Here is a 23479-nt window from a genome sequence, read left to right as displayed (position 1 = left end):
CGTTTATACCCATTTTAAACCTAAAGTTAATAATCTGCATTTCTGACAGCTATCCATACAGTTTGACTAAATTAAAAACATGTCTTGACCAAAGTAAAAATCTATAGAAACCTATTTGATTCTTGATCTGGACTATTCTACAGAATCCTATTCTAGAATAAAGGCATACTTTCCACTAAATGCTTCATAGAGTGACACAAGTGAGGCCCCAGAGACTGAAGACTGAAGACGATTTTTCGATCAAATGACGCCGGGAATCGTTGATAACACTATCTCTACCCAACCCCCACCGTTTTCTTACTGCTCTCGATCTTGTGTAAAGCTCTGATTGGCCCAGCGGCCAGAGTGGGTGGGGCCAGGCCGTTGCTACGAGCGCTGTGACGTCACAATCAGCCGTTTTGTACGTTCTATATTCTGATCTGCGGATCAGCTGGGCGAAGCAAAAACATCCTAAACAATATCTGCCGAAAAACCCAACAAGAGGCAGATATTACGACCTAAACGTCGCGTGAATTCGACTTTACACGCAGATTTCTTCTAAGAAGAAAGACCTTTTCATATTTTTTGTGAATGTACTACCTCATAAAAAGAATACCTAAAGCTATGCTTTAAGATTTGTCTGTCGTTTTTATTGTGTGGTCGTCGCGTTACAACTTGAATCATTTTGCAGGTAAGACAGGATGCTGAATCTTCTTCATCTGCATCTGTTTTCGCCTTTTATAGCAAGATTTGTTTTGCAGCGGTGAAATGAACCTGCACTACATCAGACTTGCCTTTTACATTGCAAGCGCTAATAACAGCTGTCAATAAACTGTCGACTGTCTATAAATGGATGTGTATGAACAGTGTTTCATTATGTGATCAATTATTACGCGATCTCATTCTTCTAGGTCATCGTTAGTTTGCTCTCGTCATTACAGATAGTAGCAGTAGACTAACGCCTGTAATTGTCTGTTAGTGCTTTTCAGATTTTGTGTTGCTTTACTTCACGTATTTTTACTTAAAATATCTGACACGCCGTTTATGGCTATGAATTTAACATTTGTCGTTTTACGTAAGTAACAGTCTGTATCTGCCATACGACAATTTTAATTGTTTAACAACCGTCGTTTGGATTCAGAACAGCTACACTGGTGATAATAATATCGTTTTAGGGTTGATGTTTACAGTGTGATGTTATATGATTGATTTAAGAGAGCTGGTTATACCCTTGATCCGATGTCATTGCTTTGACCCTTTGCATTCTCTCTCTCTCTCTCTCTCTCTCTCTCTCACACTCTCTCTCTCCCCCCTCTCTCTGCCTTTGCAATTCTTGTTATATGCTAATATGCTCATATTGCTCATATTTTGGCATTCATGTACCCGCTTTTGCTTTGCTATTTTTCAAATAGAAGGCTATTTGACCGTCGAAATGGTACACACAAGATTTTATGTTGTTTTCCAGCAGCATCTGTCAGACGTAAGCTAAAATCATGTTTAATTATCAAAGCAGGATTATATATGACGAATTAAAGTTTTGTTGTTGTTGTTGTTGTTGTTGTTGTTGTTGTTGTTGCGACAGCATCTATTTTTAAATATTCTGTCACAAAACCGTGATTATTAACGGTTGTTCTTGGTGGTTTCTGTCAAAACGTCCAATTCCTTTCTGTCGTTTCGTTCTCTGTTCGCTTGTCTGAAGAGGGCGGGTCAGTTGCGTTCATGGCGTCATCCTTACGCAGGGTCGCGGAAGCCCCGCCCATTCTTAAATAATGATATAATCCTACATCCTGCCTGCAGGGAAGCCATTGGAACTATATCTCAGAATCAGAATGAGCTTTATTGCCAAGTATGCTTACACATACAAGGAATTTGTCTTGGTGACAGGAGTTTCCAGTGCACAACAATACAAAAACAGCAACAAGACTTTTAAAAAATAATTAAAATTGAATAAAAAATAGATACATTTTGAAAAGAAAAAAGTATATATAGAAGACACAATAGACAATATATATATATATATATATATATATATATATATATATATATATATATATATATATATATATATATATATATATATATATATATATATACACACACACATACATACATACATATATTTATATATATATATATATATATATATATATATATATATATATATATATATATATATATATATATATATATATACACACTATATGGACAAAAGTATTGACACATGCCTACACATTACACCTACAGGAGCTTTTATGACATCCCATTCTAAATCCATAGGCATTAATATTGAGTTGGTCCCCCCTTTGCAGCTATAACAGCTTCAACTCTTCTGGGAAGGCTTTCTACAAGATTTTGGAGCGTGTCTGTTGGAATTTTTGAAGAGCATTTGTGAGGTCAGACACTGATGTTGGACAAGAGGGCCTGGCTCGCAATCTCCGTTCTAGTTCATCCCAAAGGTGTTCGATAGGGTTGAGGTCAGGGCTCTGTTCGGTCCAGTCAAGTTCTTCCACACCAAGCTCATCCAACCATGCCTTTATGGACCTTGCTTTGTGCACTGGGGCACAGTCATGCTGGAACAGAAAAGGGCCTTCCCCAAACTGTTTCCACAAAGTTGGAAGCATAGAATTTTCCAAAATGTCTTGGTAAGCTGAGGCATTAACATTTCCCTTCAGTAGAACTAAGGGGCCTAGGCCAACCCCAGAAAAACAACCCCATAGCATTATCCCTCCTCCACCAAACTTTACAGTTGGCACAATGCAGTCAGGCAGGAAACGTTCTCCTGGCATTCGCTAAACCCAGACTCGTCCATCAGACTGCCAGATAGAGAAGCGTGATTCGTCACTCCACAGAACACGTTTCCACTGGTCCAGAGTCCAGTGGCGGCGTGCTTTACGCCACTCCATCCGACGCTTGGCATTGTGCTTGGTGATGTAAGGCTTGCATACAGCTGCTCGATCATGGAAACCCATGCCATGAAGCTCCCGGCGCACAGTTTTTGTGCTGATGTTAATGCCAGAGGAGGTTTGGAACTCTGCAGTTATTGAGTCAGCAGAGCGTTGGCGACTTTTATGCACTATACGCCTCAGCACTCGGCGACCCCGCTCTGTAACTTTACGTGGTCTGCCACTTCGTGGCTGAGTTGCTGTGGTTCCTAAACGCTTCCACTTTGCAATAATACTACTTACTACTTACAGAAATTTCACAAACTGACTTGTTGCAATGGTGGCATCCTATTACAGTACCACGCTCTAATTCAGTGAGCTCTTTAGAATGACCCATTCTTTCACAAATGTTTGTAAAGGCAGACTGCATGGTTAGGTGCTTGATTTTATATACCTGTGGCAATGGGACTGAATGAAACACCTGAATTCAATGATTAAGGGGGTGTCCCAATACTTTTGTCCATATAGTGTATATATATACATACATACATACACATACATACACACATACATATACGTAGTGTAAATACAAATCGGTTATGTACAGTGCAAGGGAATGTAATGGCAGAAGAGGTAGGATGTGTTGGATAATATAAAAAGACTAAGCTGTGTATTGCACATTAATTATTGCTCAAAGGGGCAGTTTTAACTGTTCATGAGATGGATAGCCTGGGGGAAAAAACTGTTCCTGTGCCTGACGGTTCTGGTGCTCAGAGCTCTGAAGTGTCGGCCAGAAGGCAACAGCTCAAAAAGGTAGTGGGCAGGGTGAGTGGGGTCCAGACTGATTTTTCCAGCCTTTTTCCTCACTCTGGAAGTGTATAGTTCTTGAAGGGGGGCAGGGGGCAACTAATAATCCTCTCAGCAGTCCAAACTGTCCTTTGTAGTCTTCTGATGTCTGATTTTGTAGCTGAACCAAACCAGACAGTTATTGAAGTGCAGAGGACAGACTCAATGACTGCTGAGTAGAACTGTATCAGCAGTGCCTGTGGCAGGTTGAACTTCCTCAAAGTACAACCTCTGCTGGGCCTTTTTCGCAATGGAGTCAATGTGGGCCCCCCACTTCAGGTCCTGTGAGATGGTAGTGCCCAGGAACCTGAATGACTCCACTGCTGCCACAGTGCTGTTTAGAATGAGGGGGGTCAATGTTGGGGTGTTCCTCCTAAAGTCCACTATCATCTCCACTTTTTTTAGCATCTTCAGCTCCAGGTTGTTTTGACTGCACCAGACAGTCAGCTGTTTAACCTCCCTTCTGTACGCAGACTCATCGTCATCTCGGATGAGGCCGATGACAGTGGTGTCATCTTCAAACTTCAGGAGCTTGACAGAGGGGTCCTTGGCGATGCAGTCGTTGGTGTAGAGGGAGAAGAGTAGTGGGGAGACCACACATCCCTGGGGGGCACCAGTGCTGATTTTAAAGGTGCTGGAAGTGAATTTCCCCTGTCTCACAAGCTGGTGCCTGTCTGTTAGAAAGCTGGTAATCCACTGACAGATAGACGTGGGAACAGAGAGTTGGTGTAATTTAGTCTGGAGAATAGCTGGGATGATGGTGTTGAAAGCTGAACTGAAGTCTACAAAAAGGATCCTTGCATATGTCCCTGGTCTGTCCAGATGTTGCAGGATATGATGCAATCCCATGTTGACTGCATCATCCACAGACCTGTTTGCTCGATAAGCAAATTGAAGGGGATCTAGAAAGGGTCCAGTGATGTCCTTCAGGTGGGCCAACACCAGTCTCTCAAATGACTTCATGACCACAGACGTCAGGGCGACAGGTCTGTAGTCATTAAGTCCTGTGATTTTTGTTTCTTTGGGATGGGGATGATAGTGAAACGTTTGAAGCGGCATGGGACTTTACACTGCTCCAGTGATCTATTGAAGATCTGTGTGAAGCTGGGGGCCAGCTGGTTAGCACAGGATCTAAGACATGCAGGTGAAATGCCATCTGGGCTCTGTGCATTCCTTATCCTTTTTTTTTTTTGAAAGACGTGGCTCACATCATCTTCACAGATCTTAAGTGCAGGTTGAGTAGCAGGAGGGGGGAGGAGGGGGATTGCAGGAGGTGTTGGTGTTTGTGTGAAGTGAAGGTCAGAGTGGGTGTGGGGTGTGAGATTGGGCCTTTCAAATCTGCAGTAGAACACATTAAATTCGTCAGCCAGTTGTTGGTTCCCTACAGGGTTGGGGGTAGGAGTCCTGTAATTCGTAAATTGTTTCATGCCACTCCACACTGATGCAGGGTCGTTAGCTGAAAACATGTTTTTCAGCTTCTCAGTGTATCTTCTTTTAGCCACTCTGATTCCCTTATTCAGTGTGTTCCTGGCCTGATTGTACAAGACTTTATCCCCAACTCTGTAAGCATCCTCTTTGGCCTGACGAAGCTGCCTGAGTTCCGCTGTAAACCATGGTTTGTCGTTGTTAAATGTTAAATAAGTCCTAGTAGGAATGCACATATCCTCACAGAAACTGATATATGATGTAACAGTATCTTTGAGCTCGTCCAGGTCTGTGGCTGCAGCCTCAAAAACACTCCAATCAGTGCAGTCAAAGCAGGCTTGTAGTTCCAGCTCTGCTTCGTTGGTCCAACTCTTTACAGTCCTTAATACAGGTTTAGCAGATTTTAATTTCTGTCTGTAGGTTGGAAGAAGATGAACCAGACAGTGATCAGAGAGTCCCAAAGCTGATCTAGGAACAGAGTGATATGCATCCTTTATTGTTGTTTAGCAGTGATCCATTATATTTCTGTCTCTGGTTGGGCATGTAATGTGCTGTTTGTATTTGGGCAGTTCACGTGTGAGGTTTGCTTTGTTAAAATCCCCAAGAATAATAATAACTGAGTCCGGGTATTGTTGATCTGTGTCTGTGATTTGATCAGCCAGCTGTTGCAGCGCTGTGTTCACACACGCGTTTGGCGCAATATACACACTCACCAGAATAAACGAGGAAAACTCCCGCGGCGGGTAGAAAGGCTTACAGTTAATAAAGAGCGCTTCCAAATTAGGACAGCACATCTTCTTTAACGTTGTTACATCTGTACACCAACTTTCATTGATGTAAAAGCATGTTCCACCGCCTCTCGTTTTCCCCGTTAACTCCGCGATGCGATCCGCTCTGAACAGCCGAAAGCCCGGCAGATGTAACGCGCTGTCCGGAATGGCTTCACTCAGCCAGGTTTCTGAAAAGCACAGGGCAGCAGAGTTTGAAAAGTCCTTGTTTGTGTGGGTGAGGAGATGTAGTTTGTCCGTTTTGTTAGTGAGAGGGCGGAGATTCGCAAGGTAAATGCTTGGCAGCGTTGTTCGAAAGCCCCGCTGTTGGAGCCTGACCAGCGCGCCTGCTCGTAAAATGAACATTTTTGTTTTATTCTATGAACTCCAAATAAAATATTGTCATTTAGAGCATAAATAAATACTCTGGAGATTCAGGTTGAGGTCTGGAGATTGTGATGGCCCTGACAGGGTCTTAATCTGTCCTGCTGGAAAAGCCAATCCTCAGAGTTGGGAAACATTGTCAGAGCAGAAGGAAGCAAGGTTAACCTTGTACGTGGCTTGATTCATGCGTCCTTCACAAAGACGAATCTACCCGATTCCAGCCTTGCTGAAGCACCCCCAGATCATCACCGATCCTCCAATGTTCCCCAACTCTGAGGATTGGTTTTTCCAGCAGGACAATGCTCCATGCCACACAGCCAGGTCAATCAAGGTGTGGATGGAGGAGCATCAGATTAAGACCCTGTCATGGCCAGCCCAATCTCCAGACCTGAACCCCATTGAAAACCTCTGGAATGTGATCAAGAAGAAGATGGATTGCCACAAGCCATCAAACAAAGTCGAGCTGCTTGAATTTTTGTGCCAGGAGTGGCATAGTCACCCAACAGCAATGTGAAAGACCGGTGGAGAGCATACCAAGACGCATGAAAGCTGTGAAAATCAGGGTTATTCCACCAAATGTTGATTTCTGAACTCTTCCTAAGTTAAAACATTAGTATTGTGTTGTTTAAAAATGAATATGAACTTGTTTTCTTTGCATTATTCGAGGTCTGAAAACACTGCATCTTTTTTGTTTGTTTGTTTTTTGTTTTTGTTTTGGATTTTCTCCCCTTTTCTCCCCAATTTGGTATGCCCATTTTCCAATGTGCTCTAAGTCCTCATGGTGGCATAGTGACTCGCCTCAATCTGGGTGGCGGAGGATGAATCTCAGTTGCCTCCGAGTCCGAGACAGTCAATCTACACATTTTATCACGTGGCTTGTTGAGCATGTTATTGCTGAGACGTAGCTTGTGTGGAGGCTCACACTATTCTCCGCAGCATCCATGCACAACTCACCACGTACCCTGCCGAGAGCGAGAACCACATTATAGCGACCATGAAGAGGTCAACCCAATGTGACTCTACCCACCCTAGCAACCGGGCCAATTGGTTGCTTAGGAAGCCTGACTGAAATCACTCAGCACGCCCTGGATTCGAACTTGCGACTCCAGGTATGGTAGTCAGCATCTTTACTTGCTGAGCTACCCAGGCCCTACACTGCATCTTTTTTTATTTTGAACATTTGTCATTTTCTGCAAATAAATGCTCTAAATGACAATATTTTTATTTGGAATTTGGTAGAAATGTTGTCAGTACTTTATAGAATAAAACAAAACTGTTCATTTAACTCAAACACATACCTATAAATAGTAAATCCAGAGAAACTGATCATTTTGCAGTGGTATCTTAATTTTTTCCGGAGCTGTATATGTGCTACAACTGAACTTCTTTACAAAGACATTGTAGAAATAGCGAAGACATTACAAAAGTGCAGTGTCTTGCATAAGTCTGCGAATGACAAAAAATTCAATTTGCAAGGCATTATTTGCAGTCAGGGAAAAATATACTGTAAATCAGAATGGTTGAATTACTGGGCTACAAACCAGCCAAACCTTGACCCACTGAGTAAGAGACCTGGACTTACTGATCAGATTGTTCATACATTTAGAATTTCATGTTGGTGTTTTTTCCTCAGCTGACTATTTTTAGACACCTTTCTTCTACAGTCTGATTCAGTCCAGTCCAGTTTTGTAAGGTGCAGATTTATCACAGACTTCTATAGCTGTCCCAAATGACGCTTTATTCACTGTGCACTTACAATATACACTAGGTATTAAGCCAGTGTTTCCCAACCTTTTTTCTGCCACGGCACACTTTTTACATCAATAGTTTTCCTTTTCAAGAACTTGTCCATGTTTTCTGTCCGTCTTAGTAGCGTGTTTACTTGTAATGTTTGAAATTCGGCTATGCAAAAAACGCAAGTCACGTAGGCATGCTGTATAATGAGGTCACAGGTGGCAAGAGCTCTAATTGGGTAATGAAAAAACAACAAATTTGCTTCTTTTCTAATTTGTTGATTTGATCTTGCAAATTCATTCTTGCAATGCCACAGCAAATTACAGGGATGCAAACTCATGAAGGGCGAAAGAGGTGAGACAATCACTGGTCCACGAAAATGTTTTCTGGGGATATTATTTTTTAAGAATTAGCTAAAAGCACCAATTCCAGTGATTTTAATGATTCAAGTAAAGCAAATTACCTGCACAATTGTGCAGAATTAGCTGCAAAAATAGAGGGTATTTTGGTGTGGCTTGCTTCTGTGTCACAAATTTGGCCCCTTCTGGAGATGACAAAAGAGCGTCTTATGTGGTATGAGCGAGTCGTTGAACCATTTTGAGTCATTCATGACCGAAATCTACCAAGAGACTTTATAGTGTTTAAGCATTAAAAGAACAAAGCAGATCTATAGACTTCCTTCAGTCTGAGCATTATTTTTCATCCAAAAAGACAACAATAATAGTCTAATAATAGTGAGTTTCAATAATGTCCATACCTTCTTAAAACATGCATGACTACAAATCTACTGACTAATAATAATAATTTTGAGTTTCAATAATGTTCTTTCGTCATTGTAAAGCGCATTTCACATGAGTTGAGTCGAGCCGTCAACGCTCCATTCAACACCAGCGTCAAGTGCCGCATTGCCCTCCACGTGACAAGAGTTGCAGAAAGCGTCATGGAGGGGCGATTTTACGAGTTTGCCACGCAAGAAAGCAGGAGATGTGCACAATAAACATTGAAAACATTTATTTGGAAGAGAGAGAAAAAAACTGGCAGTTGCTTTGATAGCAGAAAGTAATAAAAGAACTCGTTTATGTTTAGGTCTAAGCGTTTTCTTGGTGAATTTAAATTAGTTCAATAATTGGTCGAAGCTGGTCCAAGCTGGTCATGAGCTGGTCGAACAGCTTCCATTTTCCAAAAACCAGCATGACCAGCTTGTACCAGCTACCATGTTCCAAAACACACAGCTACAAGCTTAAGCTGGTTTTTCCACCAGGGTATCTGATACTCGGAAACGATAAGGTAATATTTAATTAAAAGAAATTATGAGACATTCAATGTCTTTTCACAAATTTGGACAGTTTTTAAATATTTCTTGTTGCTTTGTACTCTCAAAGACATGATTTGTTAAGCAAAAACGTGTGTGGAAAAACACTTTGGTGTAAAGCGGCATCACTTCATAGACTTCAATGTATTCTGCAGCGCTGACGCGAGTCATATAAATATCAGTTACTTTAACACATTAATAGCTCTTCCACCCTGTTCTCTCCTTGATGAACAAGGTAGACTCATTTGCCGATGCCGCAGTGAATGAACTACATGCCCCTCTCATTCACTCGGTCAGTACATGTAACAGGTTATTCAGCTTGTTTACAAATGAGAAGTTTCACGAGTGCCTCTTCTTCAGAGTTCAAGCACCATCCCTGTTAGACATAAATTCACTGTGCACATGCTGCTGTAGCCAAGTGTGCAATTGGCCGTAGCTGTAACCAACCAGGCAATCTGCCTCGTGAGGACTGCAGTTGCCAAGCATGCGATTGACTACTTCTGTTTTATTTATGCATTTATTTAATTTGTGGAATTTCATTATTTTCCACGGCACACCTGACAATCTTTCACGGCAAACTAGTGTTATGGGAAACAGTGGTTGGGAAACACTGTATTAAGCCATCTAGGTATGAAGTGTATGAAATTTCAAAGTGTAGTATCGTCTCAAATGGACCACAACAGTTTTTTTTACTACACCAAAGCATTTGCCCTTTTTCAGCCGAAGGAAGTGATGTTTCAAACACACATGTGTTGCTGCTAGCTTTAGCACGTTAGCCAAACTCAGTTTAAGACTTGTATCTGAAATAATGAACATATTCACACAGTGTTGGGTGATGGTAAAGCATTCAACACACATTTGTAATTTGCTGTCTTCACAGAAGCTTCGCTAGTTTCCACATTCATGATTAATTTCAGTTGTTTTGTCAGACCAGCATCGCAGCCGTCGAGTGCATGAAGTATCCAACATTACACACTCTTCAATTGAAGAAGTACATTAACATTTTTCAATTGAAGAAGTACATTAACTGAGTACTCATAGTACACTACTTTTTGTTACATTTTTAGTGTGAACATAGTACTCTCACTACTAACACTACTTACAAAATGATGTAGAATAGTGCAGAAGTATGTGATTTGGGATGCAACTTAATGTCTTGTTGATGTTTCACTGCTTGTTCATGACTGTGTGTGCCAAGTCTGCAAACTGCAGTTGATCCAGATGTTTTTTGGGTGGGGGCTATTTAAGACCTATATAATCCAATGTAATCTTAAATAAGAAAATGCTCATGTGTGAGAGCGCTGCTCCTTGATTACAGTTCATAATTGAAAAATTAGCATTTTAACTACTTGTAATTTAATTGTTGATATCAGGAATGGATATTTTTACTAGTAAAAATAAAAAAATAAACAATTATTGATATAAAATTATTGAAAAAAAATATATAATTTTTACTAGGAAGAATTACATAGCTGATATGTAAAATGTAAATTTCAACTAGTAAGATATTCATTTTTGATATCTGTAATTGTGTATTGAAAAGGAACATAAAGCAGATTATTGTGAAATTCTACTAGTGAAACTGCAGTTACGAATATCAAGATTTATGAATTATGTTTTTTACTCATTGAAATTCAATTTATGATATTAAGAATTAACATCTTTACTAGTGCAAATGTAATGACTGATATTAAGAATTAGCATTTAACTAGTGAAAACCGAATTGTAGATATGTATAATTCATGTCTTGCACGTGATTAAATGTCGAAAGGACTTGCGGTACAGGTTGCTGAATGTAACTTCTATGAGATGTCACTGATATTTTATAATATCGTTCTCATGACTAATGCTGTTTTTTTCTGTCTGTTCTGTTAAATATAGATCTTTGCACCACAACCAAGTGAGACCTTAAATTGTACAGCGCCTTCTCTGAGACAGCTCTGTTACAACAAAAAAGGCCAAGACACCTTTGATCAACCTGCCACATTAGTGACTATAGTTCATAAAATAGCTATTTGTAAAGAAACATTCTAAGGCAGCTATCCCTCAGGAAAACAACTGTGACCTTTGACCTCCAAGGCAGCCATGTTCCAACGAATCAGCAGTCTGTTTTTTGGAAGCATGGAGGAAGGTACTCCTGAGCTGAAGGGACCAAAGCCCTGTGTGACTGAGGCTGATGAAGAGGGATGGCTCCTCGTCAACCTGCCTGGTGATTCTCCTCAACAAACATTGAAAAACACTTCCTTTAATGGGAGCTAAATTCATATGGGTTGAATTGGGTGCAGTTTAGTGTCACATTACTGTTTTTAAAACATTAGAGGTGCAAATTCCATGTTTTTTTAAAACTATAAAACAAGGTCATCGTTTTGACATAATCAGTTGAATTTAAATTAAATGACCTTCAGTAAATAAAACCATTTTTAATTATTAGCTAATATTAATTTCCAAAAACGTAATGTTTAGCTGTGTTCCACATTTTCCACGCAATTCTGTTACCACATAATTCTTCTACATTATAAATTGTGACATCCAAGAAGTACCATCATTTGGACCCTTTGGTAGGAAGACAAGTAAATAATCTCATTTTCTCAATTTTCACATAAGTTGTAGTGCAGATGGCATTCATGAAGCTCAACCATTCAGGGTTACCAAAGATATTGGAAGAAAAGTGATCAAACACATATTCTCTTTAATTCATGGGACTTATAAGTTTATCAATTACTATAAACCAACATTTGGTCCCAAACTAACCAGCTGAGTGCTATTTTAATTTAGACTAAATCTGACATATTATTTTTATTTAATTTAATATTTAGTTTGATCAATTTTGTTAATATAATTTTGACATTAATTTAATGTATACTAGAAATTGACAAAATCCCCCAAATCATGTTTTTAAACTAGACCCCAAATTTGGGTAACAGGGTTGCAAAAGTCATTGCAAACCTCATATAAAATGAATATAAAATAAAACAGCTCATATAATATTTAATTTGATTTCCTGAGGTTGACAATCAATAGCACCTCCTTTCATCGACCAGACAAAAATGGGACCAAAAAAAACCAAAACATTTTAAAAAACTTTTTTAAGGGTTTTAGAACCTATTTTATACCCTATTTGTGGAAAGTGCGGGTTACAAATCAGGGGCAAGGTTTAAGTTTTAGCAAAGGTAGAGGTAATTCAAGTATGCCATGGTGACAAAGGGACAACTTACAATTATATCTGGTGGACACTCTATTGAACATAGAGGAATTTGGAAAACCTAGTGAGATGTGTTTCTGTCTACTGTCTACATAGGCAGTAACTTCTAAATTAGCATCTTAAAGGAATATTTCAAGTTCACTATAAGCTAAGCTCAATCGGCAACATTTGTGTCATAAAAAAAAAAATTCAACTCGTCCCTCGTTTGTTTATGAAAAAGCAAAAATCGCCGTTTCAGTTAGGCACTTGCATTGGAAGTGAACGCGGCCAGTCCATAAACACTAAAATACACACCGTTTCAAACTTATAGCCACAAGACATAAACATTATATACGTTAACATGATTTTAGTGTGATACAAACGTTATATACAAAATTACAACATCTTTGCCATGACGAGCCATAAAACCTGTCAGCAATTTTATCACAGTAAAATGATGTAGAACAGAGAGTTTATCACACTAAAATCATGTTAACAAGTTTAATGTTTATATATTGTGGCTTTACTTTTAAAACAAGAGCGTTTTACTCCCATTCATGTAATGCCTTACGATAGATTTTGACTTCTTTTTTTAATAATCGAGGGATGAGTTGAACTTACAGGTGCATCTCAATAAATTAGAATGTCGTGGAAAAGTTCATTTATTTCAGTAATTCAACTCAAATTGTGAAACTCGTGTATTAAATAAATTCAGTGCACACAGACTGAAGTAGTTTAAGTCTTTGGTTCTTTTAATTGTGATGATTTTGGCTCACATTTAACAAAAACCCACCAATTCACTATCTCAACAAATTAGAATATGGTGACATGCCAATCAGCTAATCAACTCAAAACACCTGCAAAGGTTTCCTGAGCCTTCAAAATGGTCTCTCAGTTTGGTTCACTAGGCTACACAATCATGGGGAAGACTGATGATCTGACAGTTGTCTAGAAGACAATCATTGACACCCTTCACAAGGAGGGTAAGCCACAAACATTCATTGCCAAAGAAGCTGGCTGTTCACAGAGTGCTGTATCCAAGCATGTTAACAAAGTTGAGTGGAAGGAAAAAGTGTGGAAGAAAAAGATGCACAACCAACCAAGAGAACCGCAGCCTTATGAGGATTGTCAAGCAAAATCGATTCAAGAATTTGGGTGAACTTCACAAGGAATGGACTGAGGCTGGGGTCAAGACATCAAGAGCCACCACACACAGACGTGTCAAGGAATTTGGCTACAGTTGTCGTATTCCTCTTGTTAAGCCACTCCTGAACCACAGACAATGTCAGAGGCATCTTACCTGGGCTAAGGAGAAGAAGAACTGGACTGTTGTCCAGTGGTCCAAAGTCCTCTTTTCAGATGAGAGCAAGTTTTGTATTTCATTTGGAAACCAAGGTCCTAGAGTCTGGAGGAAGGGTGGAGAAGCTCATAGCCCAAGTTGCTTGAAGTCCAGTGTTAAGTTTCCACAGTCTGTGATGATTTGGGGTGCAATGTCATCTGCTGGTGTTGGTCCATTGTGTTTTTTGAAAACCAAAGTCACTGCACCCGTTTACCAAGACATTTTGGAGCACTTCATGCTTCCTTCTCCTGACCAGCTTTTTAAAGATGCTGATTTCATTTTCCAGCAGGATTTGGCACCTGCCCACACTGCCAAAAGCACCAAAAGTTGGTTAAATGACCATGGTGTTGGTGTGCTTGAATGGCCAGCAAACTCACCAGACCTGAACCCCATAGAGACTCTATGGGGTATTGTCAAGAGGAAAATGAGAAACAAGAGACCAATAAATGCAGATGAGCTGAAGGCCACTGTCAAAGAAACCTGGGCTTCCATACCACCTCAGCAGTGCCACAAACTGATCACCTCCATGCCACGCTGAATTGAGGCAGTACTTAAAGCAAAAGGAGCCCCTACCAAGTATTGAGTACATATACAGTAAATGAACATACTTTCCAGAAGGCCAACAATTCACTAAAAATGTTTTTGTTTTTTTATTGGTCTTATGATGTATTCTAATTTTTTGAGATAGTGAATTGGTGGGTTTTTGTTAAATGTGAGCCAAAATCATCACAATTAAAAGAACCAAAGACTTAAACTACTTCAGTCTGTGTGCATTGAATTTATTTAATACACCAGTTTCACAATTTGAGTTGAATTACTGAAATAAATGAACTTTTCCACAACATTCTAATTTATTGAGATGCACCTGTATTTTCTGTGGTAATCAAAATTATGCTACAAATGCTGTTGATTGCACTTAACTTGTACTGAAACTGGAACGTTCTTTCAACTGAAACAGAGGCAACTCATTAGGCTTTCGAACAGTCACTAAAACATCATAAGATAGTCAATGGTGATAAGATGACATTTCAAAGGGGTTATAAGAAACTAATGACAGTATTCCTATTTTCTATGTTTTTCCGTTGTTTCTGTACCCCTTCTCATTTCTCCATATTTGAATTAATTCCTATTACTGGTATGTGTGCTCATGGTCCTTCCATTCCCCACTCGCATGGCTTCAAACAAACCTTTCCCATTCTGGAAATACTCCATACTCTGTCTATTCTATCTATTCCACTCCTTGCTTCACTGTAGGCGAGGACGGGCCTGAGGCAGCCGTACGGCCAGTAGCGCATGCCTGTCCCCGCAGTGAATGTCATGAACCTCAGAAATGTGGCCCCTCCCCTCCTACCTACAATCACCGCAGGACTAGAGCAGGCAGGATACAGTTAGCACATCCCAGCCCCGCCTCCATCTGCTCCCCTCCTGAAACCACCTCCTTCTCTCACCTTGACTCAGTAGAAGTGAATGTGTTGTTAAGCGAGCGGGGCTCGTGCTCGTGTAGTGACTGCAGCATGGATGAGAGCTGGTTTGTCACCCCTCCCCCCTGTTTTACTGCAGAAGGAGCGACGGCAGAGGCCAGCCCCTTGGAGGACCTGCTCATCGAGCACCCCAGCATGTCCGTGTATGTCTCGCCCGGCCATCTCCCTGCCATGGAGGAGAGCACCTCCAGCCTGGCTGGCAGTATCAGGTATATTTCACTTTCGTAGTGTGTTCAGAGTTTCTTTAAGGCAAGTCATTTCACTTGAAATGGCACAGCTCTACTTTGGGAAATTTCAAAATCTTCAAAACTACTGCTGTGTTTTAACACGTTAATTCAGTGCAATTAATCACACAAAAAATTACATATTCAAAAAATGTACACGATTAATCATGCCCCCGATCATATGTATATTGTGTAATAAGGAATTTTCCTACCAATGGAGCAACTCAAGCTTAAAATGCAACCTTAATGTTTTGTCTAAGTCAGCAGGGGGCAGTCATCGCAGCTCCAGCTATACAGGCAACGTGCAGCTGTACAGACAACACACCAACAAGTTTTCAAACTAAACTGGCTAGAGACATTGAAAACCAGAGAAACTTGATGCAAACCCAATAAGATGCTCAAAAGCGGGTTTCCAAAATTTCTAGAGTAAACCAACAGGCAATGCCTCTATCAAAATAGTGATACTTTTAAAAAAGTAAAAGAGAGGGACTTCCATTCCTTCAGCCACCATTAGAGCATTACAGTTTTTCCCTTTCTATTTTCTACAAAAAAGCGAAATGCTGTACAAAGTGACAAAATCAAAGCCAATGGGAACATATTTTTAATATGCAATGTGTGATTTGGGACCAATGAGATTTCACAGTGGGTGGAGCTACCATGGCAAAACCAAGCAATCTACAAAATGTCGCAGTCATGGCTGGTTTGAACAAAAACTCAGAATAACACGAGATGTCAATTATCGCTAGTCACTTTATCATGTTGTGCCCGGTTAGGACATGGAATGAGAAATTAGCTAATTATAGCACCACCATGTGGACAATTTTCACAAAATTTGTGGCTCTCACAGAGGTCCTGTACTAATATTATGTAGTTCATAATTATCAGCCATCATAATTTAAATTATTGGCTGCTCTTGGCCATGTATGTTCATTTATCCGATTAATATTTTAGGATATGTGGGCACTTATTTCAGAGTTAAGAAGATGCTGGATGCTTTTTCCTACTGTCTTAATGTTGTTGTCTGTCTTTACTTTTTTCATTTCATTCTCACTCCATTCTGTCCCTCTACCTCTTACTTTTCCTCTGTGTATCCTATCCTTCTTCCTCTTCACACTATTCCAGTAGGATGTCTGAATCAGCAGTGCCTGCTGTGACCAGGAGCAGTGCGGCCACACGGGTGACCCGAGGAGCAGCTGCACAGGCTGGTGGTCTGGCTAAAGTCACCCAGGTGTCCAGGGTCCAGAAAGCCAAAGCCCGCACTGAGCGTCGCCACGTGACACGCAATCGCATGCAACGCCAAAACCGGGTGCGCGAACAGGTCCAACGGCGCTCGACCCACATCCGCAACTCCTTCTTGCACCAACCGTGCCAGCGCAACTTCTGCCACTGAGGCATCAAAAGTTTACATGGAGGGCATTATTACACCTAAACACCCCTAGAAACCAACATCGCCCAACATATACCCTTTCCCAGTTGCCCTTGCTAAAGTCCTTATGCTTCTTTTGCTTGTACTGGTTTTATGTCCACAGTGTTGTTCAGTTCCATGTTAACCAGGTTTGTCTAGCTCATGTGTTGAGCACAAGTGAGTTAATGTATCTCCTCTTTGCGCTCTTATCTGGCAGCCCATCACCAAGCACAATTGAGGATCCATATTTTTGCTTAAGGCCCTTTATACTGCCTAAATGAGATCCTGAATGTCAAACGCACACCACAAGACTGAAGCTCATAGCCTTGCACAACTTTAAAGACTCACAGTTTCTTGTTTTCTGTCGTGTCGGTGTGCACTTTACACAACTAATCAGACTAGGTGCATCAATTATAAGATCATTCTCCTGCCCAACTGCAGTTATGGATGAGAGTGTTGGCTTTTTTTATTTATTGCTTCATACTGCCTTGCCTTCCTCTTGCGCTCTTTGACTCCCATAGAGTTTCATCGGCTGTTGTTCATTGTTGCGCACTCACTTGGACAGTGTGAACACCTGACGACTGGTCAGCCATATTTCAAACAAGCTTGAAATTTATCATAGTAATGAGTGTGCAAATTAGTATAGCATTGGCTAAATAGAGTTGGCTACGATCTTGGGCTTTTTGGCACGACTTAAAATGCAACAAGCTTCAGTTCTGTAGTGTGCATTTGGCTCAAAGTAAAAGTAGCAGTGAATGTTGCTGAGAAGGAGATGCAAAGAAACCCTGTATGTAGCTCTACATATAACATCCCTCTGAATGTACAACACAGGATGTTGGGTCTGAGATCTAGATCTAGTGTCGAGATCAAGAGATCTAGTGTCAGAACATAATCAGGTAAATTTTTTGTCTGTAAAATGAAAGAGCAAACCATTGAAAGCTTTGTAGAAACATGACCTCTTTCTTTTTCTCTGGCTGGTGAGATATCCAGAGGAGATGTGTATCTCACCAATTAAAATCACTTTTAGAAAAGCAACCACTACAGGGGCCGGTTGCACCAACTATACGTAAGTTACAACTTAGCCTAGTTGTGGCGTAAATGGGCACTACTTTTTACGCACTACTAAATATGTGACCGTTGCACCATTAAACTTAGGTTGGACGTAACACTACAAACTAAATATTTACGGAAGCCTCTGACTAGGAGTAATGGATGGAATAAAAATGCAGACTAATTTAAGCTCATGTTTTGGTTGACAGGCTTCAGTCCTTTCGACATATATGATGATGTTGCATTTACACTCGTTTACATTTACGGGAGAAAACATTATGTAAAAAACTTCAGCATGAAACCGATCTAACGGTGCACTTTCCTGTGTACTCCACCCAGTGTCAAGTTTCAACATATATGAAATAGATATTAAAATGAAATTAAAATGAATTAGTTTGATTAGTATATTTATTTATTGTCCCTTATTCATTTTAGATACAGTTATTGAATATTGTTATTTACATAAGCTAAATATATAATTAATGAAATCTTGTTTTATTATGTATCGTATTTCAATGCGGATATAATTTATTACAACTGATAGCTACGACAGTTATGAGTAAACAAGGTTTGAACAAGATCAAACTGAAATTCACGTCTGTTTAACACTTCTGTGTATAAATTTGAAGGCTGCTTATTGGATCAATTAAGGTAAATGTTATATGCATCACTTTACGGAGAGCTTACGACCTACTAGTTAAGCCTTGCCTTAACAGGTGGTGCAACCAAATTAAGTACTGGCTTAGTTACAAACTAACTAGTAGTTACTAAGCCCTTAGTGTGAACTTTACGTCTCAACTTAAGCGAGACCTTACGCACAGCTGGTGCAACCGTACTCAGGAACGGAAGAGTCGTCACTTTTGAAAAGAAGAATGAAAAGTATGTAGGGGAAGGTGCAAGCAAGAATTAAACTAACTCAGTTTTGGAGCTCATTTGTAAAGAGGTCATTTTAAAGTATATGTTGCAATCCGTACATTTTAAACATTGTGGTGCTAACCAAATCTTTGTTTGCAATTATATGAGCTATCTTCCAAAATCAAGTGAACTGCCAACCTAGACAACATTTTAAAGAATTGCACTCTCGACGTGAAGGTAGGCAGAAACCCTATGCTCCCTTTTAAGACACCTCATTTTGGCCAGATTCTAAGGTAGCATTGCATGTAGGCCAATCCTTTACAGGAATCACATTGTTAGCTTAGCAACATGCTAACAGCAGCGCTATAAGAAAGACATACAAGTAAGATGTCATCAATAGCGGTTCACTTTTGCGATTTTGAACTGATTACATTCATAACAAATGCAATCAGTCCTAGAATTCAAAACACTTGAACATTTTGAGCGCTTCAGTATAGGACGTCTCACTGTCCAATGGAGGGCTCCCCTTAAATGTTTCACATTTTGCGGCTTCAATACAGGACTATATGCCTTCAGTACGTGAAGTTTTTGCCATGTTTCGGTGTCCGAAACCTCGAAACTGATCCCCCTCGTTTTGTCATCAGTCTGGGAGGGTGGTCCACCTCGAGCATTTTGTTGTTAGAATATGGGACACTAGGTGTCCTGAATGGGGCCTCTAAATTATGGCCAAAATACGGGATGTGCTGGCTAATATGGGACAGTGGGCAACCCAACTTGAATCGTACCCCAGACCAGCTTTTCAAGCAGACTTAATTGTTGCTCACTTGTGTTAGGGTTGCCAAACGTCCCATATTTTGGCCAAAATGAAGGCATCCCATACTCTATGCCTATTGTCCTCGACACCTCATCCCACCCATGCCCCCCCCCCCCCCAATTGGCATTGAGTACCATATTGAAGCAGCAAAAAATGCTAAAATGCTAAAAGTCCCTTGAGGAGAACCCCTGTTCTGTATTGAGGCGCTCAAAATCTTTAAGCATTGCGTATTTGCTTAGCCAAATGTTGGCAACCCCACCAGATTTCACATCAACCAAACGAAACAAACTCTGGTAACATACCATGGTACAAAACATACTTTTTGTTACTCACAAAAAGCACATGAAAAGCATGTGAAAGAACCATTAGAAAGCAGCAGCCTACGTATGTAGACAGCATAAAACAAGGCAGCTCACTAGGTTTTGGAACTGAGCTATGATCTTTTAATTTGACGGGAGGGTCCATGCCAATAATATGTATCTAAATAGATAGACATCTTCTAGGGATATACACTACCAGTCAAAAGTTTTGAAACACACTCATTCTTTATTATATTTTTTTCCTTCACATTTAGAATAATAGTAAAGTCTTCAAAACTATGGAATAACATAAATGGAACTATGGGAATTATGTGTGACTAAACAAAATCCAAAATAAATCAAAACTGTGTTATATTTGAGCATCTTCAAAGTAGTCACCCTTTGCCTAGAATTTGCAGACATGTACTCTTGACATTTTCTCAACCAACTTCTTGAGGTATCACCCTGGGATGCTTTTTAAACAGTACTGAAGGAGTTCCCATCTAAATGTTGGGCACTTATTGGCTGCTTTTCTTTATTATTTGGTCCAAGTCATCAATTTCAAAAACTTTTTTTTTTTTTTGTATTACATTTTAGATTTATAATGAAATAAATTAATATGGTGGCACAATTATATTTTTGTCTACAAAACTAATTTCAAACATTTAAGCATATGCCTTCAGATCAAAAGATTTTTAAGATCATGAGAAACATTTCAGTCAAAACTTTTGATCGGTAGTGTAACTGTTTTGCTTTTCCTCAAAATTATTATGGAAAGCTGAAGTATTGTTGCCTGGTAACGTCTCATTTCAAAGTAAAAGATCATAGGGAAGTGTGCAGTGTCTTTACAGGTCACATTTTCAAAATTTAGAACTGAGGAGAGATTGTTGTAGGTTAGAGATTGTAGAGTTTATAGAAAGTACAGGACAGTATAGATTGTGACTCTGTATTTGCTTTATGGAGGATTCTTGAAGTGTGAATCTTATGAAACCTTTCAAGAACAAATCATGGTCATATTTGAACCTAAAATCAGAAGAAATAAAACCTGGACATGTTTTTGTGTGATTCACCCTGAAGCTCCACAAAGCATTTGCCGTTCCTGTCCATTGACTAAGATGTTTCTATGTTTCTAAGCTTCTTTGTTCAGCAGATAAAGTTGTCCTTGTGTTAAAATCACTGTGACTGCAGAGAGAAAGGCTACCATTTCAAATGCCCTTTTCTATGTTTTTTCAAATCATCCGTTATTCAGAGTCAGTTATCTGCATTTCATCATACCATGTAACATCGATTATAAGATTGTGCTCTACTATTTTTCTTAACATATTATATTTTAATGTTAAATGCCTCGCTTGAGATGAACCCAGCACACATACACTCACAATAATGCATATGTCACATCCTAAAACGTGCTCTTCCTTAATAGTCAGCAAATACTAGGCACATTTACAGGAAACTTGTCCACCACATTGTGATCTATCTTATGTGTATTCAGTCATGAATAGACTTACAATGGTGCTGAAAGTATATAAATATGACTGTTTGTAAATTTTTGAGAAGTTTGCACTGTCTTATGTTTGACGGAGATTCATGGTATTTAGCAGTATGCTTTTTTTGTTTGCGATGGTGAATGAGATGCCAACATGCATGAGTTGGGGGAAAAAAGCTACCTTAAAAGGTAAACAATTAGTTGCATTCAGATGTATATAATTGCAAAACTCTTTGCACTTCAGTGTTTGCGTTATGTTCGCTTTGAAAAATTACCTTCCTGTTGTCATGGTATCGTTTTACCATAGGTTTAAGTTTGGTGCTCCAAATACTTGAGTACATGTCCTTCGACTGGGTTTTTTACAATATGAACCAACATTTGCCATGTTGTCAGAACCACTGTCTGTTAGACCATGCTTGCATTATGAGGATAAGGATTTGATTTTACATGCACTTTTCTTTGATTTTTTCTGTTATTGTTTAATCATTTCAGTAGTTCTTATTGTAGATTTTCCTATCACCTGCCAAAATCTATAAAACTATTTTTGTTGTAGGTTACCTTAAGCTATGTATTAACAAACAAAAAAAAATTAACTATTATAATGTAAATCTAAATATGCTTTTATTTCTTTTTTAAATGGACTGTTTGTGCATCATCTTTATTCTACAGAGATTGCAGTACAAATGTCAGTGGTGTATCTAGGGAAATCCAATGCCCTGTAGCCTTAAAAAGGCCCTTAACATCGTCCACTTAAAGGTCTTCTTCTATTAAAAATGTTTCTGTATTAACATCTACTTATTAGTGGACAAGGCAATATTGCATAATGAGCATAAAACCAATGATCTCTTTGAAGAGATCCACTGCTGTTGTTCAGCATGACAGCTAGGCACCATATACTCTGTGTTTTTTTCTGTGTGTGTGTGTGTGTGTGTGTGTGTGTGTGTGTGTGTGTGTGTGTGTGTGTGTGTGTGTGTTGGAGTATGATTAATTTAATATGTGGGATTAGAATGATGTCTGTTAGGCCTCAGGAGAGGCTGGTGCAGCGAGTATAGTTATTGTGATTTGAGGGTGGGGAGGGGTTTGATTTGAAAACATGAAAAGATAAAAGACAACAAAAAGAAAAATGCTTGTATTTTTCCTCATATTGTTATTAAATTCACCTTAGTAACCACAAATAGAGTATTAAAAAAATGATTGGTGTATATGATATATATGGTGATTGTGCCTTTCACTGTTCTGCATGGTTATAATGATGTGCCGACTATTTCATCCATTTGACATTGGCATCAGAGACCTATGCAAAATAGTATGATGGGTTTCCAGCATCCGATCAGAAATGCAGGTACCAGACAATAACAATAAACACTCAGGATGCAACTGCACTCTGGACTCATTTTTTACCTGTGTATTTGTTTCTGTGATGATAGATGGATGGATGGATGGATGGATGATGATAGATAGATGATGGGTGATAAAACAGAAGATAGACAGACTGATAGATAGAAAGATGATGGATGGATGGATGGTTGATAGATGATAAAACAGATAGATGATAGACAGACATGGATGGATGACAGATGATAGACGGATGGATAATAGATGATAAAACAGATAGATGATGGATAGATGGATGGATGATAAATAGATGGATGATAGACAGCTAGATAGATGGATGATGGATGATAGATAGACAGATGATAGATGATAAAACAGATAGATGACAGACAGATAGATAGATGATGGATGGATGATAGATAGATGATAAAACAGACAGATAACACAGACAGACAGATTGATAGATGATGGATGGATCATAGATAGATGACAGATAGATAGATGGATGATAGATAGATGATGGATGGATGATAGATGATAAAACAGATGACAGACGGATGGATGGATGGATAGATAATGGATGGATGATAGATGATAAAACAGATAGATGACAGACAGACAGACAGATAGATAGACTGATAGATAGATGATAGACAGATGGATGGATGGATGGATGGATGA

The 23479-nt window shown here is 39.4% G+C and overlaps 1 protein-coding gene across 3 annotated transcripts; it reads left to right on the top strand.

Moving 5' to 3' along the window:
• The first annotated feature begins 410 nt into the window (after positions 1-410).
• Positions 411-22845, top strand: LOC127419801 (tumor protein p53-inducible nuclear protein 2-like). Of its 3 annotated transcripts, none has more exons than XM_051661550.1 (4): positions 411-670; positions 11211-11538; positions 15410-15539; positions 16677-22845. In XM_051661550.1, exons 2-4 carry the CDS (start codon positions 11415-11417, stop codon positions 16942-16944), a joined length of 522 nt encoding a protein of 173 aa, XP_051517510.1. In that variant the 5' UTR covers positions 411-670; positions 11211-11414; the 3' UTR covers positions 16945-22845. The 3 variants fall into 3 exon arrangements, with proteins under 3 accessions (XP_051517510.1, XP_051517509.1, XP_051517508.1); XM_051661549.1 differs by having other exon boundaries at positions 15104-15539; positions 16680-22845; XM_051661548.1 differs by having other exon boundaries at positions 15104-15539.
• The last annotated feature ends 634 nt before the right edge of the window (positions 22846-23479 follow it).

The sequence above is a fragment of the Myxocyprinus asiaticus genome, chromosome 29 (genome assembly GCF_019703515.2).
Source record: "Myxocyprinus asiaticus isolate MX2 ecotype Aquarium Trade chromosome 29, UBuf_Myxa_2, whole genome shotgun sequence".
NCBI lineage: Eukaryota > Metazoa > Chordata > Actinopteri > Cypriniformes > Catostomidae > Myxocyprinus > Myxocyprinus asiaticus.
The sequence above is the reverse complement of the archived record's forward strand: the minus strand, read 5'-3'. Positions and strand labels throughout refer to the sequence as shown.

Bases quoted from the DNA above. Each gene is read 5' to 3' on its own strand.
- LOC127419801 (XM_051661548.1), top strand. From the start codon at position 11,415: ATGTTCCAACGAATCAGCAGTCTGTTTTTTGGAAGCATGGAGGAAGGT. The intron at 11,539-15,103 runs GTGATTCTCCTC...GCTTCACTGTAG, and splicing joins GCTCCTCGTCAACCTGCCTG to GCGAGGACGGGCCTGAGGCA. The intron at 15,540-16,676 runs GTATATTTCACT...ACACTATTCCAG, and splicing joins AGCCTGGCTGGCAGTATCAG to TAGGATGTCTGAATCAGCAG.